Source organism: Triticum aestivum, chromosome 1B (genome assembly GCF_018294505.1).
Source record: "Triticum aestivum cultivar Chinese Spring chromosome 1B, IWGSC CS RefSeq v2.1, whole genome shotgun sequence".
NCBI lineage: Eukaryota > Viridiplantae > Streptophyta > Magnoliopsida > Poales > Poaceae > Triticum > Triticum aestivum.
Window position 1 is genome coordinate 436020209 of NC_057795.1, and position 23925 is coordinate 436044133.

The 23925-nt window shown below is 41.5% G+C and overlaps 1 protein-coding gene across 2 annotated transcripts; it reads right to left on the reverse strand.

Moving 5' to 3' along the window:
* Positions 1 to 506: 506 nt before the first annotated feature.
* Positions 507 to 15492, reverse strand: LOC123129478 (phospholipase D zeta 1). Of its 2 annotated transcripts, XM_044549629.1 has the most exons (20): positions 14851 to 15492; positions 13603 to 13704; positions 12659 to 12777; positions 12374 to 12515; positions 12078 to 12245; positions 11830 to 12003; positions 10568 to 10807; positions 10370 to 10486; positions 9433 to 9572; positions 9208 to 9357; positions 8954 to 9110; positions 8340 to 8873; positions 8106 to 8216; positions 7675 to 7821; positions 7412 to 7609; positions 7122 to 7223; positions 6582 to 6713; positions 1449 to 1514; positions 1219 to 1280; positions 507 to 1141 (listed from the first exon to the last, which is right to left on the reverse strand). In XM_044549629.1, exons 1-20 carry the CDS (start codon positions 15133 to 15135, stop codon positions 892 to 894), a joined length of 3396 nt encoding a protein of 1131 aa, XP_044405564.1. In that variant the 5' UTR covers positions 15136 to 15492; the 3' UTR covers positions 507 to 891. The 2 variants fall into 2 exon arrangements, with proteins under 2 accessions (XP_044405564.1, XP_044405571.1); XM_044549636.1 differs by lacking the exons at positions 13603 to 13704; positions 14851 to 15492 and having other exon boundaries at positions 12374 to 12544; positions 12659 to 12779.
* Positions 15493 to 23925: the final 8433 nt, after the last annotated feature.

The window sequence follows — 23925 nt, forward strand, 5'->3', positions numbered from 1 at the left end:
CTACAAACCATTGATTATAAGAGTTGTGGGTTTGGTGGTCTTGCTGCAGGAAGCTACAAAGATGGTTGTAGCTTCTGCTGGAGAGCATCTAGCCGACTAGACCAGATCATGCTAACTGCTAAAGTGGTTCCTTCGAGAGATGTCCAGGAATTCTGTGAGAAACCATGGGCGAAATTTGGACGTAATCATACTCTATTAGGATATAGCTACATAGTATGGACGTAATCATACTCTATTAGGATATAGCTACATAGTATGGACGTAACCCTCGGCCGTTTCTTATTACCAGCTTCTGCCAAAACACATGCAATGATGTTACGAGGTGCAGGGTACATGCATCTTCATTCGTTACATCGTTCATCTGGGTAAATACATGCTCACTCATAACATCACAGAAACACATCAGTTCAAGATGAGATGATTATTTAACCCTTCTGTCTAGAATGTACTAATTCTCAAGATAAGATGAAACACAAGACAGCAAAGGCTTCAAAAGACACACCAGAGAGATTAATAGTGCATACATTGCAAGGCCAACTAGAATGTACTTATTCTTCAAAACAATTCATAATGTACAACCGACACAGCTTTGAAGAAAGAGCCTATTCTCTGGACTGGAAAAATGCCAACTGAACAGGGGCATTTCTCACCTAGAAAAACAAGAGCCGTCGAATGAACTAACTATATTCCTATATTTTTTGGTTGGAAAAAGAAGAATTTGAGCATGGGTAATTGCCCTAAAAGACAGAGGTCTCCGGTGAATGAGGTATATTTGTAAACTGCCTGACGTGGCCGTATATTTTCTTCATTTCCTGTAAAACATCTACAAGCTGGCGCCTGTACTATGTACAACTAAGGCACTGGGAGAGCAACTTTTCCATGAAAATCAACCTAATGGAAAACTTGTGGAGATGTGTAATACTCGCTTTCACTGAAATATGGTCTCAAGTCCTCTTGGCACATGAAATCCAAAGGGAAAGATACAAGGTGGCCTCTGACCAACTGCAATCTCTCCATAGGGTCAGTACCTTTGAGATCACCATCCTGGTAGGTTTCGAGCTTTTCTTGGGCAACGCCTAGATCAATTGTAGTATGGCCAATTTTTTCCTTCCAGTAAGCAATGCTTTGCCGAAACTGTGTCCTGTGTGGTTATTATGTTTCAGAGAATGCAATAATAGGATGAAATAATACTGAAATGAAATGGCTGTTGATAAATACCTTGAATGGATGAGATCATTGGGAACACAAGAGAATACATCCTGGTAAATCGTGGTATTTGTCTGCCAGACATGCTCAGGTAATTCAGTAATAAGAATAAAGGAAATCAACAAAAGAATTTGCAACTACCAAATACCATGTAATTTATAGGCAACATGTACTTATATGCTTAGTGAGCATAGGCTTGAATGAACTATGACTTCAGGGTACAATATTTTTGTTTCTCTCACCTTAGCAGTGGCCATCCAGATATTTTTGAACGTTGTATCATCCATAGGATCCATGATGTGGCTAACCTGCAAGAGAAAATGATAGTTTGTGAACTTGAATAATGCACGTAACTTTCCTGTCTACTACAATAAAGAGAAAACATCTCATCTTGTGATATACCAAATCCAGATCTCATGTCAAATACTCCCTCTATCCCACAATATAAGATTGCTTTTCAAGCTAACATAGCTTGAAAAGCGATTTTATATTATGGACGGAGGGAGTAGTAACTAATTGCTTCTATAATCTCCCTACAGATATACACAGTTAAATCTATATTGAATTTTTTCACTGAGTAACTGGAAGAGCATGAATAAATATTTTTCCGATATCCCATTCTTGTAACCACGAATTTTGGTATAACACTATGGGGCTTGGATGGGTAGCACAAACTCAACAAAACCAGAGGACTCTCTATGGATCTTGGGCAAAGGATTCATGCCTCCAAGGATCTGGGGAAGCCTTCATGTGAAGACTCTTCATTGTAGTTATTACTTATCAGTTGTTCTTGTAAAAAGTTGCTCTTGTAAAGAAGCGAGCAAATGATATTAACAACTTTGTAGTTACTTCCATTATCCAAGATGTTTTTATCTACTAGTCATATGGGTTGAGTCTACATTGGCAAGGGTTGGATTCTTGGTGAAGAAGTCCACGGCGTAAGGTTTAGATAATGCATACTGAATATCAACAAAGGACGCGTCCAGGCCATTAGTTCACTTTGTCAGAGATTTACTGTTGCTGTTCTTATAAACCATTATACCCCAAAATGCAACGGGCTTAACACATGAGATCCAAGTTCAACATACTCCCTCTCGTCCTTTTTAGTCTGCATATAAGTTTTGTCCAAAGTCAAAGTATCTCTACTTTGACCAAACATATAGAAAATAGTATCAACATTCACAATGCCAAATCAATATTGCTAGATTCGTTATGAAATGCAGTTTCATAGTATATATTTTTGGTATGTAGATGTTGATATTTTTAATTTAAATTTGGTCAAACTTTGCAATGTTTGACTTGACACAAATCTAATATGCGGAGTAAAAAGGACCGGAGGGAACATATCTGACGATGTGGATACTGGATTATTGCACTAGAAGTGCCTATTTACTGCATCATTTCATGAGATTTACTGCCGGTCCATTCTCAAAAGAGGTGTATGGGAAGAGACATGGGAGTGGAGAGTTGTCAACAGTGGTTGACCAAGGTGAGAGATGATGGATTTTCTTTTATCAGGTTTTGACCAAGGTGGTAGGTTAGTTTTAGCCCACACGAAGGAGGTTCGGCACAGGATAGTTTTGATCATTTATCTATACATACATCATACTAAGTGTTAACATAAAAATGTTTTTAGGGATTAGGGTGTCAGTTTTTTTTTCTTCGTACATTGTATCAGGCCTCTATCGAGGCTTTCGTTTCTCTACCTTTACTGAAATGAAACACAGGTGCTTTTGCGTTTAAAAGAAAGAATTCAAACACTCAATAAAATCCTAACTAACTAGTCTTAAGGGCTTTACAGATTATTTCTTCTCCTTAAATCAAAACTTCATATGATGTATAATACATCACTATATTGTATCGGCCTCCTGTAATATTTTCAATAAAAAATAGCACACAAACAATACAAAACACCATCAGACGGCCATATGCCCCTGTAGTTGTAAGAGCATCTCAACACCTTCCCCTAAAACTTAGCTCCCCGGACAACCTCCCTAAAATTTGAGGGCTTAAGCTTTCTTGCACCTAGTTCGTCCCCTAAACTTAACTCCCTATACTTTTCATTTCCTATTTCCTCCATCCTTTTGCATACATCAAATGTCTCTTATACACTCACTATAATTCAAATGTTTCTTGTAAAAAATTCAAACATTTGACAACAACTCAGACATTTCAATAACATTTCCAATTCAACGAAAAGCATCAACATAGTTCATCATCAAAAGCCACCACATCCCATCCAAAAGCCACTGCATCCAACATATTCATCGTCAAAAGCCACCACATCCCATCCAAAAGCCATTGCATCCAACATAGTTCATCAAAAGCCATTGCATCCAACATAGTTTGTCAAAAGCCACCGCATCCCACATTTTTCATCAAAAGCCACCGCAGCCCACGTTGTTCATCAAAAGCCACCACATGTACATAAACCATGCACTCCCCATTGCCACTACTACAACTACTACTACCACCACCATAGAACATAGATCTTGCCAACAAGTGAGCTGCCAGTTTTTTTTTTGGTATTGTTATCCACCCCGCTCGCATCCATGAACATGATTTGGCGCTCTTTGGCTTCATCTTGTTCATCTCCACTTGGTTCTCGATTGCAAACCTACGCTCCTCCGCACACACTTTCCTCTCCTCAACCTCCATCAAGTGTGCCTCGGCCAAGGCCTTCACTCTCAACCTCTCCTCCTCCATCACTTGGAGCTCCATCCACCTCGCCATCTTCTCTAGCTTGAGTTTGGCCGCCAACTCCTTTGATTAGAGCATTAAGTTCTCCTTTGTAGGCACTAACTCCACCATTCTTCTTCCTCTCCGTCTCTTCTCCCATCCAAACAAGAGCTAGGAGTGGGCTTCTCCCCTATCATCATCACCCTCACCATCATCCTTGAGATCAGTGGAGACGGAGATGCTCAATCTTGACCTTTTCAATGTTGTTTCAAAGTTCCTCCTCACCCACTTCTCATTTACATTGAGCACGGCGAAACAATGGTGCAAAGTGGTGAGCAGCTTGTTACCAAACCAATTGCTCCGATGCTTGTATAGCTCTTGCATGTAGGGCCTATACTGATTAATTGGCACTCTACTTGAAGGCGAGTTGTTCACTTACTCAACACAACTAGACACCGGCTGCAAAAATCTTAGATGGCAATACAACGGTGAGCGAGAGAACCATGTGTTCGGTTGGAGGGAACCAAATCAGGACACTGCGTGCATAGTATTCCTCAATCCTTTTCCAAATGGTTTCCTTGGTTTGATCGGCTCCAACCGTGGGCATCAAGGGAGATGTTCATCCAAGCATAGCACAAAGTTTCATCCTCACCGGGCTTGTAGTTCACCAATCTTGTTAGCTTCTTTACAATATGCAGGTTAATCTCCTCTACTTTGGGACTATCATTTCTCCCTCTTGGGCTTTCATCCGCCATAGACAAGGTAATGCCCTTTTCCAAATGGTTTCCTTGTTTGATAGGCTCCAACCGTGGGCATCAAGGGAGATGTTCATCCAAGCATAGCACAAAGTTTCATCCTCATCGGGCTTGTAGTTCACCAATCTTGTTAGCTTCTTCACAATATGCGGGTTAATCTCCTCTACTTTGGGACTATCGTTTCTCCCTCTTGGGCTTTCATCCGCCATAGACAAGGTAATGTCCTCGAGCCCAATGGTGTTCAATCCATCAAACGCCACCATGGAAGTTTGCAAGTCTTCTTGGCTTTCCAGTTCGGTTTGTCAACAATGCCAAAGTGCAAAAATCCATCACTACATTTGAGCATCGCAGCTTCCAATTTGCATATCCATCATTAAAAATGCACCAGAAAGAGTTCGAGAAAAATTAACCTATCGGGCTTTTTGCAAACACATAGCGGGCAGGATCAACGACGCCGGCATTGGTGACCTCGGTTGGTGCTGAAGGGCAGTGGAGGCATAGTTCAAAAAAGTGTTGTTAGGCGCCCGCCTACGCATGCTTAAGCGTTGGGTGTTGGTGTTCGACTCTAGGCGCTCAAAAAGGCGGCCGGCGAGGTCCTCCAGTGAGAAATCAGCCTTCTCCGGCGAGGAATCGTGTTTCTCAGCGATAAATCAATCTGAGGATTTGACCTATCCAGCGAAGATTCGTCCCCGACGAGGATTTTACCACTCCGGCGACAAATCGAGTGATTCCAGCAACGGGTTGAGATTCTCCGATGAATAATCAAGCTTCGCTAGCTGATTGTCATGGGTGCAACAAGGGAGAGAGGAAGAGGGAGAGGCGGCATGAGGAGGATCCCTAAAATTTCTATCCATGGTGCGCAAATGGGAGGTTTTAATAAGAGAATAGGATAGATGGGTCGGTGCTTTAATGGGCTAGGTCAGCCCATCTGGCTTATTTCTTCACACTGTAGTGATTGTGTATGGAACACCTAATCACGCCTAAGCAGCACATAAGCTATCAAGGCGCAAGTAGGTGGCCAAACGCATAATTGACTCCTAGCACTTTTTTGAACTTTGAGTGGAGGGGCGTCGAGGTGGGCGCCAGAGGGGGCGTTGGCTCTCCCTAACCGCCACGCCATCCTTCGACTTGCCTGGCCTTTGGCGTCGCTTCTTCGCTACATTCGTGGAATGAGAGGGCAGCCAGGTGTAGAGGAGGGCATGGATGGTCCCGGATGCGGCAGCACCAGGCAGCAAGACCTTGCCCTGCCATTTCCAGGGCGGGAGGCGTGTAGCCGAAGGGCTTGAAGGGGATGAATACATTCATTCCCACGGCGGTGGCGGGAGGCGGTTTAGCGTGAAAGTTCTTAGGGAGTTGCTCGGTTGGAGTAAATTTGGGCAGGAATTGCTCAGTTCAAGGGTTAACTCCAGAAATTTTAGGGTGTTAAATATTCAAGAAGAAGGTCTAAGGGGTTCTTAGGGAGGAAGCAGTTCTTAGTGAGTTAAAGTTTTTGGGTGAAGGGCTAGAGATGCTCTTAGCATTAGAAAAACGGCTCGTAACTCAAAGTGACTTCTAGAGATAAGGGACGAGGGTGCACAAGATAAATGCACAGTTCAGAAATAAAGATGGTAAACAACAAGATAAATGCACGTCCTTAATCACTTCTACATAAAATCGTGGCTTTCAGCCTAACATCAGTATATTATGCCTCCATCTATTACTAAATTGATGTCAGTTCAGAATGTATGTGATACGAAACAACAAATCTTTGAACAAGAAAATACACACATATACGTTAACTTGTCGTGTGGAAATGATATTAGTATATTTCCAATCAGAAGTACTTCCATAACATCATAGCTAATAAGTTTGAGACAATTTCGATGTCCTAAACATCTATTAGGATTTAGTATTAAGAAAGTTACCAAGTACACAGAGTGAGAGCAAAAACATAGTCCAAACCTCTCCTCGGTGAAGGCCAAGGTGCTCCGCCCAGAGAGAAAGCCGTAGGCTGAGAGAGAATTTACCAGCTTCCCAATGTCTTCCATCCATTTTGGAATTAACAACTTCTTTATCTTCGATGACCACAGCAATCTGGAAGTAGCAGGAGAAAAGCATCATGTAACCCACTTCAATCACCAACACATTACTTAATTATAAGTGATTTACACATTACTTAGTTATAAGCAATGTACACATTTACTTAGTTACAAGCAATTTACACATTACTACGTATAAGCAATTTGCTGTTGACTAAATACAGTTAACAATGCAGAAAATACTTGCCACGAAAGCAAAAAATAGTACTCTGGTTAGAAGTTAGGCTACTCTTAAAGTGATAGGAAGCTGAAATGAAGTGTATTTTTATAACCATTTTAAGTCTTGCATCAACTCTACATTGCATAATCAGGACTGTTGACCGAATTTGATATTATAAAACAGGACCAGCATACCAAATACACTGTGCATTGTATACAGAAAAGGAATCTGAGAAACACATACCTCGGAATCCCTTGATCCAAGCAAGCTTCTATCATTTATGTTAGCTGAACCAATCAATGCAATGCGATCATCAATGATCATTAACTTGCTGTGTACATAAATCTGTAAGGCAGACCGTGTTAAAAGGAATTTCTGTGATAATAAATAGTAAAAAAAGCATCGTGGCAACAAGCACTACAATGACATTAGTCTGATATATAACAAACAAATATATGGAAGCCAAATGAACAAGATTCAGCACCCTGGAGGAACAGAAAACATGCTCCCAGACTCAAAAATATTGACATTACCTGGCTAGTAACCACGGGACCTCCATCAGTTAGCCTACCATGTGCTCTGAGACCATGAAAGGAAATATAGTCATGGGCCTTAAGACCAATCACATCATACAGATTCTGCAGTATGGAATTAGGGCCTCTACAGATAGTCCGGTACTGCCAGTGCATAATCGCCCTCACAGATGCAGCTCCACCATCATCAATGCCTCCCTACCATGAGATTATTTCAGTAACAAAGCAACAGTGCATTCCTTATTACTGTAGCAGAAAATTACCTGAAAACCCGGTAAAAGGGGTATAACGATGATGGCCTTAAAGCGCTTTTTCTCTCTCTCTGCTCGAAGTATACGCCTGTACAATGCTTCCAACACACGGTTTTTAATTGTGTCATCCCCTGAAAGGCCTGATATGAAAAACTGATTCTGCAAAAGGCCAACCAAAAGGATGTTTAGATAATATGCCAGTATACTTAAATTCACGCGTAGAAAACACTAACTGATTACAAGCTTTAAAATGTATGTGTAGAATGTGATATTTTTGTTATGCTGCAGAAAATGAATCATCTAAATCACACTAATCACCACAAATACAAATAAGAAAGTAACAAGAACGCATGGTGAATATCACTTTACAGTATTATCTAGTAAAAACTACTAACAATTTGAATTGAGTTTGCATGTTAAAAGTTCAAACGATGAATACAGACCTCAATGTATACAAAGTGTTCTGCCTTTTCAATTAGAGAAAAGTAGGCATTGTGGATACTTCCTTCAATTTGAGTGGTTCCAGCTGACCATTGACCAACACTTCTAATAACCTGAGTGAAAACATTGATAAATTAAATAAACTGGAGATATGCAATGCAATTGATATACATGAATCCTCATTCCTCAGTTTCACCAAATATTTCAAAATCTATTGCATAGTGCCAAAACACTACCTGACAGCGACAAGTTGCCCTTGGTCCAACTTGCCCAATGTCAAGTACTGAAGCAACCTGATCTCCTTGCTCCTGCCTCTCCCACCATTTCTTATCCATGTGATGCCTATCTTCCTTTGATGAATCAAAACGCCTAATAGTTGCAGACTCAGGGGAACTGAGATTGTCTACAAAACCTCTCATAGGTAAATCCTGACGAGAAGCATCGAATTTTGCCTTTCGGTTGAGCAAAGGCTGTTTGAAGCCTGTTTTATTTGCGTTATCTGCCTGGTTGATGTCAAAGCCAGTCATCGCTAAATCTCCATCAGGCAATGCCTGAGGTTCAAGCTCTTGAGGTAAAAGTAATGGAACGTCCTGACTTGATGCACTTGATGCCAAGGAGGCTGTCTTTTTAACATCAACATTCTCATCATGATTTTGCTTACCCTCAGCCTCACCATTTGCTTCTTTACTTCTGCCCTTGTAATGTGGAATTACCATGTGGTGATGAGGCATCAGCAACGGAATTGCTTGCTCATTTGGAGCTTTATTCCTCTGGGAAAAGTGACGGCAAATTTACAATAAGAAGTGGGCTAACGCTTTCTCTGATGAGCAGATTAATGGAGCAAACTAACCTTTGCATAATTCCAACGCTGGACAAAATGCCTTGCTACATCCCGACAAGGTGGGCCGTACAGAGCACACTGGACGTCATGCCAGGGCATACGTGGATATTTAGTACGGTCAAGTTCATCTTTTGCAGTGTCCTCCCAAGAATTCGGCTCAGATTCCCTTACGCACAAGAGATTAAATTTAGGTATATTTACAAAGAAAGCATATGGGAGGTTGAGAACATCTAAAGCTAAATATGAAGGATTAAATTACTTACCTAGGGTTGTAGTAGTCTTTCCCTGGCCATATCGTAGAAGGAACATCGGTAACTTTGTGATCAGGACTATCATAGCGACCAAAGCACAGATCAAGTCCTCCAATATAGCAGACTTGGTTATCGACAATCACAATTTTCTCATGATGTGACCTTAAAGTTAATAAACAATTAAATTGTCAGAGTTACCCCGATAACATAGCAAAAAGTTAAAAAAAACAGCCATACCACAAGTATACACCACTTGAGAAATGATCGGGGTAGCGCAGAACTTTGACATTCTCATGAATGTTAAGTAGCCTATTTTTACTGTACAAGCTATTAATTTTCAAGGCAAGAGCAACCTCCTTATACATTAGAATGTAAATCTGCAAAACAAGGTACACAACCCATTAGTTAGTAATTGTCAGTTTATATCAACAATCAGATATTACTTCATGCTAAAACATCTATGGTACGAAATCAACTTAACTTCTTCAACAGTAATCCCTCTATTTATCTAGAAGTTTCCATTTTGTAAAAAATATACTCACTCGGACTTCATCTTTAAATATAAGCAAGTTTTTATTCTTAGTCTCCAATACACATCTTTGGCTACGACTTTATCATCATGTACTAGCCAAAAAAACTATCAAGGAAAATCCAACAACAGTATTTTCCTTTCTATAATACAATATACAGGAAAAATAAATAAAAAACATCAGTTATTCGCATACGGGACCTGTACATGAATGAAAAATGTTTTGCAAATCATATTGCCTATGGGTTGCAAAACCTCCTCTGTGGTCTCAACATCAAAGGCAATGAGTGGCTTATCACTAACAGCATGCACAAAAAGGAAGTAAGGATGAGAAGAGCGAAGAGGCTAGAATGAAGGGGTATTTTCTGCATGCTGCCTAACTTGTGGAGGTGTTTTCGTATTCTTGTTTGACCTTGTGAGGTCAAAAAACGTTTATAATACAAGAAAAGTGAGATATCTTCAGAGGATTATGAACTTGGGATAACTTATGAAGCAGAATATTTGCCTAAGTATATGATACAGAAATCTGCAACTCATGGATTGACATATATAACTAGAAGTGGTGAGGATGATAGTTCAAATAGCACGCACCTCATGAGTTCACCTAGCAAGTTCTGATTAGAAAATATGAAGCAACTACAATACCTGCACACCCTGCTTCGCTCTTGCTTCCAGTAGAGCATCAAGCTTAGATGACCCATGATGTTCAAAGGGACGTCGAAGATACAATTCTGGGCAGAGCCACCAGCCAGCAATAAATATCTGAATCAAATTTCAATTATCTTAGACTTATGTAAGATGGCAGATACATTCCTGTCAAGTAACTGAAAATAAAAAATAAACCTCGGATTTAGCATGCTCAATCGAGGAAGCAATTGCTTCAAATCCAGCTTGCCCATCTATAAACCACTGTGCCATACTCCCATCTTCCAACAGGCCCCTTGGTGGTGCAAATGAACCAAAGCGATGAGGGTAACACCAGCCCTCTGGAGGTTGTCTAGCAGCATTGATTGCAGTAACCCAATCCTTAACCTTAGACGAGCTTTTTGTTCGTAACTTGATTGTCCGGCCACCAGAGGATACCTTTCACCAGTGAATAGCATTAACAGATTCAGACTTGACAGAATATTGGCTACCAATTGTCTTGCTAACTCTAAAAAAGGTTGCCAACTGCAAGTTTTGGCATTGGCTTGCCTAAACATTGTCTAGCCAATTTTTTGGTAGCAAATCAAGCATGCCTGGGAGTTTGTGCTGCTTTTTATGAGCGTATGCAATATAAGTATTAACTACAGAAGTACTCCATAAAAGAGCTACAAACTTCTGCAGTCTCTTACGCAATAATGTCACAATCTCATGCCCTCGCCAAACATATCAACTCGTTCAAAATGGTTGTGGAATAACAATAAATTTTGTATCATAAGGGGAAGCGACAGAGACAAATTAATCTCATAAAGTGAGAAATATCACATGTTAACTACAATTTCATGTTCCAAGTCTCATACTAGCAGCTAAAACAGTGTCACTCTTACAACAGGATGTCAATTTAACAAGACTCAACACTCAGCTATACATCAAGATGTTACAGACGAATGTTCATTAAGATTCCTATACCACAAAGGCAGACAGTAACAATCTAGTACACCTCTGTTTGGCATTCAATGGCTATCCAGAAGCAATTATAGTACTCTACCGATATATTACTATTTAATAGCATCTTCTTTAGACCCATAACAGCAAATTTATAAGTACATTTCAGTGAATATTTCTGTAAATAACTAGATTTCATAAGGCAGCACTAGACAACACAACAACCACACACTGGCCATAACCGACATTTCCCGTGTAACTTCTTCAACTGCTCATAAAATTTTGCAGCAACTTATGTGGTACTTTCAAAAGATGGTTAGACATACTTGAGATTACAGAACTAATAAACTTGGTAGGCCCGAGATAATGAGACATGGTTTTTCTTAATTTGTGGCCTACTAGTAAAATTGCTTCTGGTAAAATGTGTTGAATTTGCATGGACTTTGTAGCAATTGCATGAGTACATGTCAAACAAATATGCTAAGTGAACACAGGAGATTATAATATGAAAAATGCACCTGGAATCCAAAATGCAATGGGTTGCGTTCTTTGATCTCCTTCGCTAGAGAGATTTGACCTTCTCCATTTATATCCATATGTGGCAATGCGTCAAAAATAATGACATCCAACAGCTTTGGATCAAAAGGATCTTTGAGTAAAGCCAAGAATCCTGGCTTCAGGACAACCCAAACCTATTGGCAAAACATTCAGATACAATGATACTAACAAAATAGCAAACTTGAACAATAAAAATTCTGCTTGATACCTTTTGCCAGCTGCTCTTGCAACAACTAAACAATCCACATGAACAACACTTCTCTTTATGGCCCTTCTGAATTTTTGGCAAATGACCAATTGAAACATAATCTTCTTTTAGCTTAGGCCCGTATTCCGGTAAAAATGACAAACATGATACCTCCAAAAATTTGCAAACCTGCATTTTTTGGGAAAACTTTTAAGATTAGGACATAAATTAAGAAGATACAACATGGGTTGCTTTAATGGCCTTTTTAATGCTTAATAACTGCTGGAATTAATAGTGGATGTACAAAGGATGTGTACCTCCCGTGAGTTCACAATATCCAAGTTTCCAAAAAAATGGTTAAGATATTCTTGCATGGCAACTTTTGCTCGGTCAGAAATTGAGTGTTGGCGTCCAAGAGCTGGTCGGATGACGGGCAAAACAGCAATTGAAGGAACATTTCTGCCACAACAGGTTCAGTGTCTTGCTTACTGCATGCATGGGATAACATATGGAGACTCAACTGCTCTAAATCAACTTTTGGCATTTTACAAAGCATCTGTACATCAATCACTCCAGTGTCATGAATATCCAAAGATGTATACCTATTTCTGATGGAGCTTTCATCGGGTTGCGAAGGAAGATTTACGTCGTCCACTTCATCCTCATCATGTACTACCGGCATATGATCCCCAATTCCCAAATTTTGGAGCCATTCTTTGACCTTAAATCGCAGTATATAAGGATCAATTCAGTGCTCAAGGATTGAAGTGGATTATTTTCTATCATACTTACTGACATTTACCCAAGTGTTAACTGATTTAGAGTGGCAGAACTCAATAAAAGAGAGTAACAAGGCATGTATGGAAAAACATTTATTGAACTTCCTTGGTTGCAGTATCAAATTAGAGAAACTTTTTTGAACTCATTAGATAACTTGAGAACAGATAACTTGATTAACTGGTAAAAAATGTGTATCTGGATGCACTAAGCAGGCTAGGAACCATAGCACATAAAGAACCACAAGTTTCAAATTATTCCTTGTTTCCTAGCTTACACACTCAATAATCCAAAGAACCTAATCCAATTCACTGGATAAATAACGGACATCCTATATTCCCTCCTAATTTCAAGCACATATTTGTTCCTCCCTCACCTATTGTAGCTTCTTTTGTACGAATGCCATTGCTATTATAACTTGTGCAAACTAAATGGGCCTACCTCATTTGTGTTGACGTGTTGTTTCACATGTGTTTGTTCGCGTGCAGTGGCAGTGGACTATTCTGCCCCAAACACTTGTATATATGTTGTTTCTCCTCTTATCCTATTAATGAAAAGATATACAAAAGCCTTTTGCACGTTCTCTATAAAGAATGGATCTAGTTCAGTTATAGAACAACATTACTCAACTTAGGACATACGAATGCAATAATTTGCATACAACTGGAAGGTGCCCACTTATGGCCTACCAAAGTTCACGCACTATACACTATATATAGAATTCTAGTTCTAAAAAGTCAACACTAATCAAGATAGCCATGTAACCAACCTGTTCCTGCTTCTCGTGGAATTCTTCAAGAAATTCACGTCGCTTCAAAGCAAAGTGTAGATAGAGAACCTGGGAAGCTTTCTTAAAAAGACGCCACCTAAACTGATAGAAGTAGTGAACATTATTTAGTCCACATATGACGCATCTGTATTTAATGCAATAATAACAACAGAACACATAATAGGAGGGAATAGGCACCACAAGTAGCAACTACCTATTTGGTTAAATACCTAACGAGAATCATGATTTTTGCTAGGTATTTGACCAAATACAAACCCTAAGTAGCAAGAAATTCCAGGGCACATGTGTCCCATGGGTTTTTTCTCTATTGACAGCTTAGTGTTTGTTCGTGTGTTTATGAACATGTGCACTCGTACGATGTATCATGAGTTCTATTAACTTTGAACTTTTACAAACTTATGCTCCAGATATTACATCACGAATCCTTTGTACTCAATAAGGATAACAACATCTATCCATGAAATTTTATCTGAAAGCCCAATTCATGAAATAAATGCATTCCTAAGTTCTTGTAACCAAATGAAAACTCGGCACTTTCAGCAAATTTTAAGGAAGAAAATCACCAGAGTTATAGTTAGTAGTGGCACAATGTTGCACTTGCACCTGCGAGGGTAGCTCTTTACTATCCAAATTTCAAATACACGTCCAGCTATGAAACACAAAAACAACCTGTTCATGGAACATTCTGAACGGAAACCCATCATTGCCAATTAGCCTGGGCCATCAATTCACAAGCAGAACTGAAACTGTGCTTATCCGAATCGCATTTGAGCCAACCAATAACCTGACGTAATTTCATATTTGGAGTCCTCGCCTTCTAACACCAAACCATGAAGGTCGAGCACGCAATAGCCACACCCCAATAGTCAGAGAAAATTGAATCTCAGTTCAAATGCTCGCGTTCATGTCCCACTATTATAGTATATACTGAATTACTGGCCACTCAAATCAACTGATCGCATGGAAACCTAGAACCAAAACGAAGCAATTGAGGCAACAACCAGAAGCGTAGCTACAACGACAGTAAGGGCCGTCCAATTAACCTGGGACGTCTAACTTGATCATAGATTTTGGTCACGCAAAATTTCGGACTAAGCAGCAGCAACGCAAGACACTGAATTCGCACGACTCCCCAGGAACCCGAGCAGGGTCAGGCATCACCGATGGGAGGTACGGAATGTTCGGAATCGTAAACCGGAGAAGAGGGGCGCAGGAGGATCCGCGGACCTGCTTGTAGTTGATCTCGATGGTGTAGGAGAGGAGCATGGGTGTGATGTCGCCGGCGTCGGGGCGCGAGACGGAGAAGATGGTGGCGCGCGGGAGCTCCTCGAACACCCGCGTGGCCTCGGACAGACGGAACGACGCCGACGCCGCGAGGACCTCCGGCCGCCGCGCCGGCGCAGACGGCGAGGACGAGGACGAGGCCGACGCGTCCCCCTCGGCGGCGGGCTCCGGCTGCATCCGCTCGTACCGGTGGCCGTGGCGCTCCGCCGGCAGGCGCTCCATGTTCATGGAAGCTTCGCGAAGGGGAACAGGTCGGACGGGGCTCGTCCGATCTGGCTGGACGGCGAATTCCCCCGGGTTGTATACCGATTTGGCTGGTCTCCTTCGGGGTGCGGGAATGGGCCGGCAGGAAAGATGGGGCGGAACGCGAAAAGGACGTCAAATTTCCAGGTTGGACTTCCGAATTGGATGAGGAAAATTACAAATTCCAGGAACGCCAGCCAGGAGAACGGGGGGATTCTCAAAAATCAATTAAAAAGAACAACGGAAGAACATGGAGGAATTCGGGTTTGGGGGACGGGAGAATCACGGAGCGTCGTGTGTGGGACCGGCTTGGGCAGGTGCACGCGTCGGTCTTCCACGGACGCCGGGAGAAGCAGCACCTTTCCAAACTTTTTTTTTATAAGCTAACCTTTCCAAACTTCGGTGGAGTCGGGACCGGTGGAAACGGACAGCATGTCGGCAAAAGAGATCAAAGAGATGCTCAACTCGTTCGCCGAGTTTAGAGTTGAGTGGATCAGGCGTTCTGGGAATATTGCCGCGCATAAATTAGCTAAAGTAGCTGTAGGAGAAGAGAGGTGTGACGTTTGGGTGGGTTCACCACCAGACTTTTTTCTAAATGTAATTTCGGATGAGATTTCAAACTTGGTTTGAATAAATGCGGCAAGTTCCCTTAAAAAAACTTATTGCCACGGGCCCATTTGAACATATACACAGATAATAGCATGTATAGATGGGGGGAGAGGGGAGAGGCCAAGGGGCGCCCCAAGTAGGGCCAAATCCTACTTGGGGACTTCCCCAAGCCCCCCCCCCCCCCCCCTCTTCCATATATGAGTGTGGGAGGAAGGCAAGAAGAGGATGCGCCCCATTTCCTTTCTCTCACGAGAAGGGGAAGGCAGGAGGGGCCACCCCTCCCCTTTCCTTCCCCTAGGGTCGGCCGGCCATGTAGAGGGACGCACCAGCCACCTAGTGGGCTGGTCTGTCCCCTCCTTTGGTTCATTAAGCCCATACACTTACTGGGGGTGTCCGGAACCCCTTCTGTGACTCGATGACTACCCGGTGCACTCTGAAACTATTTTGGTGTTTGAATATCATCGTCCTATATATCAATCTTTACCTCTCGACCATTTCGAGACTCCTCGTCATGTCCATGATCTCATCCGGGACTCCAAACAACATTCGGTCACCAAATCATATAACTCATATAACACTATATCGTCAACAAACGTTAAGCGTGCGGACCCTACGGGTTCAAGAACTATGTAGACATGACCGAGACACCTCTCCAGTCAATAACCAATAGCGGAACCTGGATGCCCATATTGGCTCCTACATATTTTATGAAGATCTTTATCGGTCGAACCTTACGACAACATACGTAATTCCCTTTGTCCATCAGTATGTTACTTGCCCGAGATTCGATCGTTGGTATCTTCATACCTAGTTCAATCTCATTACCGGCAAGTCTCTTTACTCGTTCCGTAATACATCATTTCATAACTAACTCCTTAGTCATTTGCTTGCAAGCTTATGATGTGTATTACTGAGAGGCCCGGAGATACCTCTTCCATACTCGGAGTGACAAATCATAATCTCGATCTATGCCAACTCAACAAACACCTTCGGATATACCTGTAGAGCATCTTTATGATCACCCAGTTATGGTGTGACATTTGATAGCACACAAGGTCTTACTCTGATATCCGGGAGTTGCATAATCTCATAGTCGAAGAATTATGTATTTGACATGAAGAAAGCAGTAGCAATAAACTGAACGATCAATATGCTAAGCTAACGGATGGGTCTTGTCCATCACATCATTCTCATAATGATGTGATCCCGTTACCAAATGACAACTCATGTCTATGCTTAGGAAACCTTAATCATCTTTGATCAACGAGCTACTCTAATAGAGGCTCATTAGGGACACGATATTTGTTTATGTATCCACACATGTATTTAAGTTTCCGATCAATACAATTATAGCATGAATAATAAACATTTATCATGATCTAGGAAATATAATAATAACCATTTTATTATTGCCTCTAGGGCATATTTTCATCAGGCACAGGCAGCGGCGGCACCGCCACGGCCGCATAGCCCGCGCGCGACATCAACGGCGTCTGGAACACGGCGTTCCCCTGGGCCGGCCCTACGCCGACGCTCATCGACCTCACCGGCCCTGATGACAACAATGAGGACGCGTAGGGCAGCGCGCCGCCACGTAGTTAACTTGTTTAATGTTAATTAATGTAGATGTGGACGCGTGGACTATCGCCGGCATTCGTGGCCGATTTAATGTTTAATTGATGTTTGTTTTTATTTTCAAAATGTTTGTATTCTTTTTTTTCGCGCGTCGTCATAATGGGTCAGGCCAGCGTTGGGCGCATGTGCCGACCCAAACCTGGAAGCGGACGTTGGTGTCCGTCGAGCCGACCCAAACGGACAAAAAACGAATAAATCATCTTTGATTCCCACGATTTTCAAAATGCGGAATTAGGGAAAATGTAGGTAGAGTAGCATGCCATCTTCACTACTACATATTGTGAGGATGTTCGATTGTGCACATGAAAACAGAGGATTATTTCAAAGAGATTGGAATAGTTGAAAAAAGAAATCCTATGAAATCTAGTGCAGATGAATTCTAAAGAAAAATTCTTATGGTTTGCAATCTTACAAATCAACAATCCACGTAGAAAAATTCTGACGGGTTAGTTCAAACTTTTTCTTGTAAAGAAAAAAATAATCCTCCAAAATCTCTTCACAAATCCTTTGAATCAAAGAGCCCTCATTTTAGTGGTCACCTGAAACCCGCCCCCTTGTCGCCCTCCTCTAGCAACAAAGGGTGAAAACCTTCCACCATGCTTCCTCCCTCCCCCTCGTCTCCCTCCTCTTGACGCCATCTCAACGAAGCAATTTGGGCTCCAGTGACTGGGGAGCATCTCTACTAGATGCATCTCCTACTCGTGAGTTGGCCCTCGGGGCAGTGGGTGATACGTCTCCAATGTATCTACTTTTCCAAACTCTTTTGCCCTTGTTTTGGACTCTAATTTGCATGATTTGAATGGAACTAACCCAGATTGACGCTATTTTCAGCAGAATTGCCATGGCGTTATTTTTGTGCAGAAATAAAAGTTCTTGAAATGACCTGAAACTTCACGGAGACACGTTTTGGAATTAATAAAAATATTGGCGAAAGAATCAGTAGAAGGGGGCCCACACCCTATCCACGAGGGTGGGGGCGCGCCCTACCCCCTGAGCGCGCCCCCTGCCTCATGGGCCCCCTGGACCTCCACCGACCTCAACTCCAACTCTATATATTCATGTTCGGGGAGGAAAAATCAGAGAGAAGGATTCGTTGCATTTTACGATACGGAGCCGCCGCCAAGCCCTGTTCTTCCTTGGGAGGGCTGATCTGGAGTCCGTTCGGGGTTCCGGAGAGGGAAATCCGTCGCAATCGTCATCATCAATCATCCTCCATCACCAATTTCATGATGCTCACCGCCATGCGTGAGTAATCCCATTGTAGGCTTGCTGGACGGTGATGGGTTGGATGAGATTTACCATGTAATTGAGTTAGTTTTGTTAGGGTTTGATCCCTAGTATCCATTATGTTCTAAGATTGATGTTGGTATGACTTTGCTATGCTTAATGCTTGTCACTGGGGCCCGAGTGCCATGATTTCAGATCTGTACCTATTATGTATCCTACCTTGCAAGTTATAGTCACCTACTATGTGTTATGATCCGGCAACCCCGGAGTGACAATAGTCGGGAAAATTCTCGGTGATGACCGTAGTTTGAGGAGTTCATGTATTCACTAAGTGCTAATGCTTTGGTCCGGTACTCTATTAAAAGGAGGCCTTAATATCCCTTAGTTTCCATTAGGACCCCGCTGCCACGGGAGGGTAGGACAAAAGATGTCATGCAAGTTATTTTCCATAAGCACGTATGACTATATTCGGAATACATGCCTACATTATATTGATGAACTGGAGCTAGTTCTGTGTCACCCTGTGTTATAACTGTTGCATGATGAATGCCATCCGACATAATTATCCATGATTGATCCATTGCCTACGAGCCCGTTTCATATTGATCTTTGCTAAGTTACTTCTCCATTGCCACTATTACGATTGCTACAAAACTGCTACTGTTACCTTTGCCACAGTTACCGTTACTTCCATACTACTTTGCTACTAAATACTTTGCTGCAGATATTAAGTCTTTCAGGTGTGGTTGAATTGACAACTCAAATGCTAATACTTGAGAATATTCTTTGGCTCCCCTTGTGTCGAATCAATAAATTTGGGTTGAATATTCTACCCTCGAAAACGGTTGCGATCCCTTATACTTGTGGGTTATCAGTGGGGTGTGCTGCTATAGCAGGGGGTTGCCCCTTGGCGTGCGACGGAGGCACTTGTGATGTGGCATGGTAGTGCTCCATAGTGAACATGTAGAGGTCATGGGCGACACGGGCGGTTTGGGCCAAATCTAGGCTCGAGCGGCCATGGCCTGGGTAGTGGAGGTCGTGGTGGGCAGGTAGTTAGCTATGGTTCCTACAGGTTTGTGGTATGCATGGCGGTGCTCGTGCACCTTGTGCTCAGGCAATCTAGATCTGGATAGGGGCGGGTTGTGTGATATGGTGATGTTGCGGTGGTGGTGATGGTGCACCTAGTTCGTGTGCTCGTCATAGTAGTGGTGTCTGCCGGGCGGTGGAGGTGGTGTGGTGTTGTAGCTGGTGGTGGGCGGCGACTGGCATGAGGATATTTGGGCCGCGGTGCCCAAATATGGAGGTGGCTATGACATTCGTCGGGCACGTGGAGATGGCAGGCGTTGAGCAGGGATGGTGTGATGGTCTAGCCGGTATTGGATTGGGAGGAGGCGGTGTTGTAGTGTCGGGCTAGGGCCTTGCTCCTGGCTGTGGCCGGGGTAGACGATGGTGATGCCCGTAAGCATTCACTTCCTTCTTAAAGGTTTTGTTTGAGGCAACATGATCGGTTCTTCGCCCGAGGGAGCTCCGAGGGAAACCTCATATCAGTAGGTATTCTATTATTATTATAGGAATTTCCATCAGAATTACCATAAGCATTTGAAGAATTAGTAGGATATGTCATAGGATTATTACCAAAGTTTTTTCTATAAGCATTGTTGTTGAAATTACTTCTAGAAATAAAATTCACATCAACGTTGTCTTTATTTTGCTCAATCAAAGTAGACAATGACATATCATTTGGATCCATAGAAGTTTGTTTAGTAGTAAGCAAGGACATAATCAACCTTTTCACTGAGAGAGGAAAATTCCTCGACGGAATTTACTTTCTTAACAGTTGGAACTCGCTTGATGTTCCAATGGGAATATTTTATGGTCATGTTGTCGAGAAGCTTAGTTGCCTCTTCAAGAGTCATCCCCAAAAATGTACCACCTGCAGGAGAGTCCATAAGATTACTGGAAACAAAGTTTAGTCCTACATAGGAATTTCGTAGTACCATCCAAAGACTTAAACCATCGGTATGGCAATTCTTTAGCATATTTTTCATTCTTTCCCAAGCTTGGGCAACATGCTCTTGATCAATTGTTTAAAATTCTAATTTGGCTCTTCAAAGATATAATTCTTGCGGGAGCAAAATAATTTCCAATAAAAGCATCTTTACATTTAGTACAATAAGCAATGTCATGTTTAGGCAAAGACACTACTCATGCCTTAGCTCTATCTCTTAGGAAAAAGGAAATACTTTCTATTTTATAATATCAATGTCCATATCTTTAGCGTTTTGCATATCACAAAGTGCAACAGTAGTATTAAGATGAGCAACAGAATCTTCAGTATAATTTCCAGAAAATTGATCTTGCATAACGAGATTCAACAAAACAACTTTAATTTCATAAGACTCTGCACTAGTGGTGGGAGGAGCAATAGGAGTCTCGAAAACATGCAATGACATGGTAAACAAATTACAATTGGGTAGCAATTAAATTGTAATAAAGATTCAATAGATGACACACCAATCGTTTTAACATCTTCATCATTATTATCATGAAAACCGTATGCAAACGCCTTTTCTATAAATTCATGTCTAGCTCTCATCCTTCCCTTCCTTTTTATACTTTCATCAATGGAGATTTGGATAGCTTTTAAAGATTCAGACATCTCATCTTTCTTAGGTGGAAAAATAATAATTTTTAAAATATCTACATTACGCACAAGTATATCCATGTTTCTAAACATATCATCAACTTCGCTCAATTTCTTTTTCAACCATAGCGTTGAAATTCTTTTGAGAACTAATAGTATAGTAGGTATCATATTATTATTATTATTATTATATGATTTTTCATAGGGATTACCATGATTATTAGAGGGATTACCGGGGTACGATCTAAGATTATTAAAATTCCCTATATAAGCATTATTATTGAAATTATTTCTTGAGATAAATTCACATCAATAGCATCATTATTTTGCTCAATTAAAGCAGTCAATGGGACATCAATTGGATCATATTTAGAGGCAAGCATAGTCATGATAGCATCAATTTTCTCACCCAGAGAGGATACTTCCTCAACAAAATTTACCTTCTTACCAGTTGGAGCGCGTTCGGTGTGCTATTGGCAGTAGTTTGTCGTCATAATGTCGAGAAGATTTGTCGCTTCTCCAAGTGTTATTCCCATAAATGTTCCACCTGCAACTGGGTTTAGAAGGTTTCTTCAAACAAAGTTTAATCCCGCATAAAAAAAATTGCACTATCATCCACAAACTTAATCCATGCATTGGACAATTTTTAATCATTAATTTCATTATCGCCCATGAATGTACAACATGTTCTTGCTCATGTTGTTTAAAATTCATAAGATCTCGCAACCAACTTATGGTTCTGGCCCATGGATAGAAAGCTTCCACGCAACCCTGTCCATAGCAAGTTCTTGGGTGATACTCTAATCCTTCAAATCTCTCTTTACGGACTCCTCCCATGTCAAATTTGGTCTACCCCGACCTCTCTTGACATTCTCTACGCACTTTAGCCATTCGCTATGCACTAGAGCTTCCGGAGGCCTGGACTAAATATGCCCAAATCATCTCAAACGATGTTGAACAAGCTTCTCTTCAATTGGTGCTACCCAAACTCTATCTCGCATATCATCATTTTGAACTTGATTCTTCCTAGTGTGGCCACACATCCATCTCAACATACGCATCTCTGCCACACCTAACAGTTGAACATGTCACCTTTTAGTTGGCCAACACTCAGTGCCTTACAACATTGCGGGTTGAATCGCCGTCCTATATAACTTGCCTTTTAGCTTTTGCGTGGTACTCTCTTGTCATAGAGAATGCCAGAAGCTTATTGCCACTTCATCCATCCGGCTTTGATTCAATGGTTCACATCTCCATCAATACCCCATCCTTTTGCAACATTGACCCCAAATATCGAAAGGTGTCCTTCTGAGGCACCACATGCCCATCAAGGTTCCTCCTCATGCCTAGTTAAGAGATATTATGTTAGCGGAAGAAAAATATTTAGTAATAAAGGCATCTTTACACTTGTGCCATGGATCAATATTGTTTTAGGCAAAGATGAAAACCATTGTTTAGCTCGATCTCTAAGAGAGGAAGGAAATAATTTCAATTTCACAATATCATTATCCACATCTTTCATTTTTTTTCATACTACATAATATAACAAAGGTATTAAGATGGGATGCAACATCTTCATGAGGATTTCCAGTAAATTGTTCTTTCATAACAAGATTTAATAATGCACCTTTTATATCATATGGCACCGTGATGACCCACAAGTATAGGGGATCTATCGTAGTCCTTTCGATAAGTAAGAGTGTCGAACCCAGCGAGGAGTAGAAGGAAATGACAAGCGGTTTTCAACAAGGTATTCTCTGCAAGCACTGATATTATCGGTAACAGATAGTTTTGTGATAAGATAATTCTTAACGAGTAACAAGTAACAAAAGTAACTAAGGTGCAGCAAGGTGTCCCAATCCTTTTTGTAGCAAAGGACAAGCCTGGACGAACTCTTATATAATGCAAAGCACTCCCGAGGACACATGGGAATTATTGTCAAGCTAGTTTTCATCATGCTCATATGGTTCACATTCGTTACTTTGATAATTTGATATGTGGGTGGACCAGTGCTTGGGTGCTGCCCTTCCATGGACAAGCCTCCCACTTATGATTAACCCCTCTCGCAAGCATCCGCAACTACGAAAGAAGAATTAAGATAAATCTAACCATAGCATGAAACATATGGATCCAAATCAACCCCTTAGGAAGCAACGCATAAACTAGGGTTTAAGCTTCTGTCACTCTAGCAACCCATAATCTACTTATTACTTCCCAATGCCTTCCCCTAGGCCCAAATCATGGTGAAGGGTCATGTAGTTGACGTTCACATAACACCACTAGAGGAAAGACAACATACATCTCATCAGAATATCGAATGAATACCAAATCCACATGATTACTTATAACAAGACTTCTCCCATGTCCTCGGGAACAAACGTAACTAATCACAAAGCATATTCATGTTCATAATTGGAGGAGTATTAATTATCATTAAGGATCTGAACATACGATCTTTCACCAAATAAACCAATTAGCATCAACTACAAGGAGTAATCAACACTACTAGCAACCCACAGGTACCAATCTGAGGTTTTGAGAAAAAGATCGGATACAAGAGATGAACTAGGGTTTGAGAGGAGATGGTGCTGGTGAAGATGTTGATGGAGATTGACCCCCCTCTCGATGAGAGGATCGTTGGTGATGATGATGGCTTCGAT

What these genes read in the sequence shown, in the direction of transcription:
- LOC123129478 (XM_044549629.1), bottom strand. Translation starts at nt 15,135, where the DNA reads ATGAACATGGAGCGCCTGCCGGCGGAGCGCCACGGCCACCGGTACGAG. An exon ending in GAGCGAAGCAGGGTGTGCAG is followed by an intron (nt 9,573 to 10,369) that starts GTATTGTAGTTG and finishes CTTGTTTTGCAG; the next exon opens with ATTTACATTCTAATGTATAA. An exon ending in AATGATCTCATCCATTCAAG is followed by an intron (nt 1,142 to 1,218) that starts GTATTTATCAAC and finishes ATAACCACACAG; the next exon opens with GACACAGTTTCGGCAAAGCA.